This window comes from Buteo buteo, chromosome 2 (assembly GCF_964188355.1).
Source record: "Buteo buteo chromosome 2, bButBut1.hap1.1, whole genome shotgun sequence".
Lineage (NCBI taxonomy): Eukaryota > Metazoa > Chordata > Aves > Accipitriformes > Accipitridae > Buteo > Buteo buteo.
The window spans coordinates 63,225,251-63,233,688 of record NC_134172.1 but is presented as its reverse complement, the minus strand read 5'-3'; the positions used below and the strand labels follow the sequence as shown (position 1 = coordinate 63,233,688).

At 54.1% G+C, this 8,438-nt stretch overlaps 1 protein-coding gene across 1 annotated transcript; it reads left to right on the top strand.

The window, feature by feature from the left end:
• Positions 1-2,214: 2,214 nt before the first annotated feature.
• On the top strand, positions 2,215-4,566 carry LOC142028691 (osteoclast-associated immunoglobulin-like receptor). Its single transcript, XM_075022536.1, has 6 exons — positions 2,215-2,242; positions 2,329-2,511; positions 2,602-2,637; positions 2,839-3,108; positions 3,356-3,640; positions 4,300-4,566. Exons 2-6 carry the CDS (start codon positions 2,478-2,480, stop codon positions 4,413-4,415), a joined length of 741 nt encoding a protein of 246 aa, XP_074878637.1. The 5' UTR covers positions 2,215-2,242; positions 2,329-2,477; the 3' UTR covers positions 4,416-4,566.
• Positions 4,567-8,438: the final 3,872 nt, after the last annotated feature.

The window sequence follows — 8,438 nt, the reverse complement described above, 5'->3', positions numbered from 1 at the left end:
TGGTGCTGGTGCAAGTGTATATAAGGAATTGGCTCGTGCCGCATCTTTTCAGACTCCTTTTAGAACCGCTTATGATGGTAGGACTCTGCCCAATGTGTTGTTCATTAACCTTTTTATATTTAAGCTCAAATTTGCCTCAAGGTGTACAATAAGGGGTACATCCTGATCAGCCAGAGAGGGGAGCAGGATGAGGCTGTTGGTGCTGTTTGTACGAGTGCTCTGTGTGCCTGTATTGAGCTGCGTGGCTGGCCATATATATGTGTGCATGCACATGTTGTATAGGCATGCCTGCACATCTGCCTGCTGGAAATCGGCCATTGACTCAACAGCTGGTTGGACCTGGTGGCGTGGAGCTGTGGCAGCTTTGTCTCAGGTTGCTGGATGCAGCAAACCCTAACACCAGTGACAGAGGGCAAAGCTCTTTTGCTGGTCCCATGCCCTGGACTTGCACCCAGAGGTAGGTCTCTAGCTGGGGGATGAGAGAAAAGGCTCTGCAGAGGAGGGCCCAGGAGTCCCAACATGCGCATGTATAGGCCCTGTGGCATCGCCACCAGCCCTGTCCTGGACTGCATTAGCCAGGGCATAGCCAGCAGGGTGAGCCAGGGAGTTGTTCTTTACTGGGCACTGGTGAGGCCAGAGCAGTTTGGTGTCCCTCAGGCCAGTGTGGACAGTTGGAGGCTGTTCAGATGAATGGGCCTGAAAGGAGGCTATCCAAGCAGGTGCCAAGAATTGGTTGAGCCTGGGGGGGCAAAGGAGGGTTAGACAGGAGATGGGGCCAGAAGAGGTGCCCAGAAAAGGAGAAGCCCATAGGACACCATGCTGCAAAACTTCTCCTACCCTGTGATATCTCCAAGGCAGACCAAAAGGGCTCAAGGGGGAAGAAAGAAAAGGGTAGCGGATCTAGGGGGGACCACATGGGGCAGCCAAGAGCCCTGGAGAAGTCCAGTGGCGGCTTTGCCTTTTCCCCCTAGATGACAGCCATATAAACACCATCTGCCTAGCCCTGAGCCCTGCACTTTTGTTCCTGCTGGGGCCAATTGTGGCAGAGATTGTGCACAGCTGGCAGAGGGCAGGACATGCCTCCCTGCAGCTTGCAGGAGAGCAGGGAGCTGCAGATGCTGCAGCCTTCAGCAGTGTGGCATCTCTGGACAAGCTGCCACCTGTCCTACACAGCTCCAGTCCCACAACCCATCCTTTACCTGCTCTCCTTGCTCCCACATCACCCAAAGGTGCAAGCAACTTCCCCTGTTTAATTAACCCTTTGTTATCACCAAAGGGAGCTCTGTCTACACCACTGGCCAACCCAGACTAGATGGCAGCTGAGAAGGCTGGAGGCCAGGCTCCAGGTGTGGTGGAAGTGAGCAGTTATTTGGAGTAAGGACCTTGCCATTGCTCCAGCGTAGGACTAGGGAGGTCTGGATGGATGAGCAATGGGGCCAGGCCTGTGGGATGGATCCAGACCTACAGGTAGGAGATATTGCTGTCCCTCCTCCAAAGAAAAACGCTATAGACCAGGTGGGATGAAACAGCCCCTGAGGAGACCAAGAGGGAAGCCAAGTTAATTCCCTCCTATTCCACTCTGTGGAGCCACCAAACCTGGCTGGCAGCCATGGGGAAGAGCACAGCCTGGACATAGCCTATGGCTGGGCCCAGTGTCCTTTCCCCCTCCACTACCTGGTCTGCACTGCAGCAGGGGGAAACCATGCAGGGTTTCTGGGCATGATGAGGGGACATGCCATGGTGCAGAGGTTTTCCTGGACCGTGGTAAGAAAGGCCTGACAACAAATAGAGCAATAAAGTATCTGTTTTAATGGCATAGAATAAAAAAGAGGAATATAGATCACAAGTAAATCTTATGCCCCTTCAGATGCTGGGCACATCTCCACAAATGGGATTTGCACAGCATGCCATGGGGAAACCTATGCAGGGCCCATCGATGCTGCAGAACAGTGGGGTGCCCTGCCTCTGAATGGATGTAAGATTTACTTGCTATCTATAGTCTCCTTTTTATTCTGTCTTATTAAAACAGCTATTTTATGATGCCACTTGTTGTTGGAGCTTTCTCAGTGAGATTCAAAAAGAGTCCTGCACTGTCTCTTCTCCCCGCCCTGGCTGCAAAACATTACCCTGTTTCGCAAGGGCTAAGAGGAAGCTGTTTCCCCATCAAGTGACCAGAGCTAAGAAAGAGAAACAAAAAGCCATGATAGCTTCTCTTCTAAGGTCTGCAGGATCCTAAGACCAGGTCGTCAGGGGTACCCAGCCCTGGGCAGGTGACTGGGACATTTGGGTTCCAGTTCAACCATCCCAGACCTGCAACTGTGTCTGCAGAAACGCAAGCTGTGGGACAGAAGGTGGCTTGTGGCAACAAAGGCATATCAGGACCCACAAGAAGCCACCCAGCTGCTCAGTGCCTCCGGCCAAAGCCTTCCTCTGAAGAAGCCCTGCTTGAGTTGAGGACAGAGGGAGCCAAGAGGGACATGATGCTGCTCGTGACCCACGTGCTTGCCTTCGGTGAGTGCCAGAGGCTGTGTGGGCTTCCTGAGGGTGACATGAGGCATCCGGAGACTCCACAGAGATGTTACACGGCTGTTTCTCTTGCAGGTGCTTGGCTGGTGGCACACAGCAAGGCTACACCAAGTGAGTATCATGAGGAGGTAGGTGGGGAGTTTGGACACATCTTTGGTCCTGAACCCATCTCCCAGGTCTCTTCCCCAGCCCCACAGAACAAAACTCATCTTTGTGTGGAGATGGGGCCTGGAGCCAGCTCCAGGCTCACTGCAGGGCAGCCAGGCACTGGGGACACCCTGTCTGTCTGGCAGCATCTCTCTCCCTGTGCAGGTGCCCCGACAATCTCCATCTTCCTGAAGCCACCTGGGGTGATCCCACCCGGAGGCTCCACCACCATCTGCTGCAGTTGCCAGGGTGACAATGGGAACTTCGTGCTGTACAAGAAGGGCCACCAGCTCCGTAGCCTGGAGCTCCGTGGCAGCAGGGCCGAGTTCTCCATCTCTAATGCCACGCACGAGGACACAGGTCCCTACAGCTGCCATTACGTGGATGGAGACACTGTGCTGGCTCGCAGTGAAACCGTGGATGTCATAGTGCAAGGTGAGGGATGTGCTGTTACCCCTTTGCGTGGGGTCAGATGCCACATGGGCAGACCAGGATGCACGTAGCCACTTGGCTTCCCCGTACACATGATGGGCAGGGTTTTTCCCTTCTTCCCTGGCTTGGAGAGGTGGGGACCATCTTCACCTCTGCCTGAGCCAGGTGGTGGGGTCATGGAGATCCTGGTGGCTCCCGCCACCACATCAAAGCCCTACACACCTTCTCATGCCCTCTACTCTCCCCACAGAGTTCCGTCTCCCCAAACCTGTCCTCTCTGTCCTGCCTGGGCATGAGGTGGTTGCAGGATCTTACGTGACTTTCCGTTGCACCATCGCACACGCCAGTGCTGGCTGTTTTCTGTACCTGGAGGGCCAGGTTAAAACCCTCAGCTTACTCCCAAAGGAACAAGATGATTTCAACCTCTCCCATGTGCATAAAGGCAACGGGGGCCGCTACAGCTGCCAGTGTTTCACCAAGGGTGCTTCACTCGAATGGTCTGCTGTCAGCAAGACCCTGGATTTGGTAGTGAGAGGTGAGACATCCCCCCAGCCACATCCTGCTCTTCTCTTCCTCCCTGGCTGGCGTCTGTCACATCCTGGGAGGAACTAGAAAAGAGGATGTCGGAGAAGAAAGGAGCTGTAATAGCAGTCCAAGCAGAGGCTTACAGCTTCCTTCAGATGTGTTTGAGCCTTGGCAACTCCTCAGAGACCCTACAGATGACCTACAGACACAGGCTTGCTACGCTAGCAGTTGGGGGGCAAGGGTCAGGGGACACCTGTGCCTGCACCTACCAGCCCCAGGGACAGTTGTACATCCCGTTGCAGCCCAGTGGCACCGTCTGGCTGGCAGTGGCAAGTGAGGGCCAGCTCCACGTTCCTGTCCTTCTCCGCATCTTTGGTGCCACTGGGTGGGGTGACAGGTCAAAGACTGTGGGTAGAGGGTGTCCCACGGGGCAGGGATGTGGGAGGTAGAGCCAACAGGAGTCCTTGGGGCTCCCTTTGCTCCCTATGAGCTTCCCTTTATCACTCTTTAGCCCAGGAGCTCCCCAGCATGCCCCCTTGTCCACATGTGTTTGCCCTGGGAGCCCCATGTGTACCCCATGTTGCCCCCACGGGACTCCTTTTGTCTAGGAGCTCCCAGGGGGGCTCCTCCCAGGGTCCCCCAGTGACTGTCCCTTCCTGTGCCCTGCAGATTACACCTGGAGCAATGTGGTGCGCCTGGCCCTGGGGGCTGGGGTCCTGGTCCTGCTGGGGCTGATCATGGCTGAGGCTGTGCACAGCCACCAGCGCAGGCCAAGGCCCTGCTAGGACGGGGCACAGCTCCCCTCCGCCTCGGTGGGACAGATGGCTGCGCTGCCCCAGCTGCTGGAGCTGGAGGGGCCAGCATGCTCCCCACACACAGAGCTCCCCGTGACTGGGACCAGTAAGGGAACACTGGGATTCCACTCCAGCACCTCACAGCGGGATAAATAAACTGTCCCTCCCCATCCAGCTGCCTCTGGGAGTCACTCTGCGGGACGGGCAGGGTTCGGGTGGGCTTTGGGGTCTGCATGGCTGGGGTGACACCCATGGCACGGCCTGGCGTGACTCTGGGCTGGGGTAGGGCCCAGGGAGCCAGCCCACCTCCCCCTGCCATGTCTGTAGGTCTGTCTCCTTCTGTCCCCAGGGACAAGCACCTTTCCCCAGGGCAGGCAGCAGGGCTAAATAACCAGTGTCCAGCTGCACAGACTTCCATTGCTCACATTCGTTTATTATTTTAAAACACTGACGGAACACATCACACCGTGATCTCTATATATAAATTTACTTTTATACAGATGTAAATTTATATATATAGAACCTTTAAACCTCTGTATACTCGGGACACAAAGTTCCAGAATAGCTTCACTGGCTACAACAAAAGTATTTTTGTTATGAAAACACAAAGAGGAGGTGCGAATATCAAAAACACAGAAAAAAGAAATTGAAAACAAGTGCAAAATGAATGAAAGTGCAAAAAAGCTTTTGTTATCATAATCACGCTCCTTCCAAAATACGCCCCCCTTTCCTCCCTCCAAGGAGGAGCGAGCCTCAGGCCCCAGAGGGAAGGGGTGGATTGGAGAAAAGGAGCTAGGTTTCAGCCCTCAGGTCTTTCCCCCTCCTCTGCACTGACGGGTCCCCTCCTGGAGGTTATGGAGTGAGGAACAGAGGAGCAGAAGCGGCCAAGTCACATCCCTTTCACAGCTCCCTCCTCTTCTCCAGTGCTCCTCATTGCACTCATGTCCCCAGGTTTGCATCTGCAGACAGCAGCTGCCCTAAGCCTTCAACCCTCCTAGACAATTTGGAGGGTTTCTTTCTTTTCTAAAAGTGCTTGTGATTGACATGGAAATCACTGGAGGAAGGCAGAGGCAGGCATGGCTGCCCTCCTCACTGAGCTTCAGGCTGGCTGCTCTCACAGAAATGGAGACCTTGGCCTTGCACTGTCAAAATACTGCCTGTTTCCATGAGGAGGGAGAAACACCTTCCTGAGAGGCTCCAACTGCTCCCATGCACCTGGAGTCACCTGCGGACCAGCCGCCCCAGAAGATACCCCGTGCCCAAGGCTGAAGTACGTGGTAGGACATCTCCAATGGCTCCAGCTAAGCCCTGCCAACACCATCTGCAGCAGGGGCAGGAATGACAGGAGCACAGGCTTGGAGTCCTCCACTCAAAAAAAACATTTGACTTGAAAAATTCTTCATTGACTTACAAATTTTGGCTGCAGTCACATCTCTCAGAAAGACCCAAGAGAAGAACCCGTGGGCCACTCAGCCCCATTGTCCTCTCCAGCTTCTTAGTGACATGGCAGTGGACATCCCTGTGAGGAGTTTGGTCAGGCAACAGGGGAAGGATGAAAAACTTTGGTGCTTCTGCCTTGGTCACAGTTGCCCTTGATGCTCCCTGAGGGGGGGACTCCCAGTCAATGCTCTGTGGAGATGGAGGACCTGCCAAGGCCAGGGGTACAGCAGACCTTCCTTCTCCTGGCTTCCCTGCTGGGACCAGAGATAACTTCTGCTCATGGAGGACACATCGCCTGAGACCCTGGGACCATAGCCTGCCACCTCCACAGCCACAGAGACCACCGCATTAAAACAGTGACACACCAACACTAGGGGAAATGGCATCGTGGTACCGCCACAAACACCCATCCACACATACACACACAATGCTTTGGGTTTAGTTTGGTTTTAAAGGAAACAAGAAGGTTCTAAGTTTTAACAGTAAATAGCCCTTGACCACCTACAAACCCTGTAACTCTCACCCAGATGAATCCAGAAGCTTTGTGCCCAAACAGCTGAGGAACTGATGCTCAAGACAGCAGGCAAGTGTGTCCAACAGGGACCCTCACATCTCGCATCACCCTTCCAAGTGGGGCTGGTTTTCCGGAGAGCTGCTCCCTGCGCAAAGCTCAGACCCAGCAGAGACTTGGGGTCCAGCTGTGCAGCCAGACCCCACAGCCAAGGGGGAGCACCTTGGCAGTCCTGTCCAGTTTGCATCTGCTCTCTTAGAGGGAGGGCATAAGAGCCCAGGTAAGGCAGTGCCCCACGGGCACAGCTTCCTGCTGATGCCCATGACTAGCACAGTCTGGAGCATGCACTTCTGTCTGTTTTGCTGCTGCCCAAGCAGAGCACAGCTTGATTGCACCCAACAGCAGAGCAAGAGCTGATTGCAAGAGGTTGGTTGTACACAGTCTTGGGGGCCAGCCATGGCTTGGATCATGGCTCCCCTTCCCCTTCAGCGGGGGTCTTCTGAGCTTACCACCACCTCTGCTCTCCAGGGCAGCCCTGTGAGAGACAAGGCTCCCCATCCTTCACTCTCGTTTCAGATCTGACACCTGGGTAGCAACTCCTCTTCCAGCACCCAGTGACAGTGCTTAGTCCCTTCCCCAACAAGAGGAATGACCTAGCATGAGAGAATGGAGCAGATGAGAATAGGGTGCTTTCATGAGATGTTTCCTTATAAGTTCAATAACCATGGCCTGTGCAAGGGAGCCTTTCCATTCCAGATCACACCTGGAGAGGTCTCAGCACTGTTTGCACAGCTGAAGATCACAGGGCTCATCTGCTCCCCCAGCACACAGTGGCCCAGAAGGAGACTCCCCATCAGCTGAAGAGACCAACTTCAGGACCATTTACTGCAGATCAAGGGCAACCTGGGGGGTGACTGTGGGACCCAGGAACACAGCTGTTCCTTCCCACTCTCCCCCTCTCCACAGCTGGCCACACTGCAGTGCTTGAAGAGATGGAAAAAAAAAAGGAAAGGAGAGGAAGAGCTGCCTAAATCAAACCCAAGCATTGACAAAAATACACAGACTAGTTGCAAGTCCTGTGTGAAGAGCAAGCAGCAGATGTTTCAAGAGCAGGTCAAATGTGATCCCAAATATTCAATAACGGAGTCAAAAAATGCTACATTTCTATGGGAAGCCTAGAACAGATTGACCCAGGTGTGACAGCGGCTCCCAAGGCAGCGCTGCTCCAAGACACATTGCTGGTGCACTTGCTAAGAACCCTTCATGCCTGTCTTTGGGCACCAGGAAAGGGGGAAAAATTGTTTTGCTACTGATACGTCATTCTTGGGAATGGGAAAGAAAGTGGATGTGGGACCTGGCTCACATCACTGCAGACTATGGAGAGCCCTCAGGGCAGGGGGCTGCCCTCCAGCACTGCATGGCCACACCACTGCTCCAACAGCACCCGCAGCAGGCATGCACAGGATGACAGACCATGGTGAGAGCAGCCTGGGTGATGCCAGGAGACACAGGGACTATCAAGAACTGGCTGGGACTTTGCCAGAACCCCCAAGGCATGTTGGCTTTCCTGGCTCCGGAGTCCTAGCCTACTTGGCCTCTCCTTCATTACAAGGGACAGCATTACATGGATATTCCCCAAACGCCTGCACCCTTACTGAAAAGGTGCTATGTTACTAAAAGGACAGAAAAAAGAGTTAACTGGTGAATTTCTTTTAGCTCTGCAGGTAAGGAATCCAGGGACAGCAGATCTTGCTCTTCAGACAGCAAAACCTGGGGGCCTCGCAAGGGCAAAAAAGGGGGAGAAGGTGGCTCAGCAGGATCGAGTCACCCACCTCAGGAACACCTTCAGAAGCGAGCCATAGATCTGCCTACGGAGGAATGGATGCTTCTTGTCCTTGGCAGCTGTCTCCATTCTAGAAAGAGCCTTGTTCCTAATACATGGGCCAAAGAGGGCTCAACTCCACTTTGCAGAGGATTTTTTAATTGCTTCAAGGGACACAAGTTAACCAAGCATCCTTTCTCCCAGAGACATGCTGGCCAAGACAGCCTGAAGCGCAAGAGGA

Coding starts and splice junctions, on each gene's coding strand:
- LOC142028691 (XM_075022536.1), top strand. CDS start 2,478: ATGATGCTGCTCGTGACCCACGTGCTTGCCTTCG. Junction 2,512..2,601: donor GACCCACGTGCTTGCCTTCG/GTGAGTGCCAGA, acceptor TTTCTCTTGCAG/GTGCTTGGCTGGTGGCACAC. Junction 2,638..2,838: donor ACACAGCAAGGCTACACCAA/GTGAGTATCATG, acceptor CTCCCTGTGCAG/GTGCCCCGACAATCTCCATC.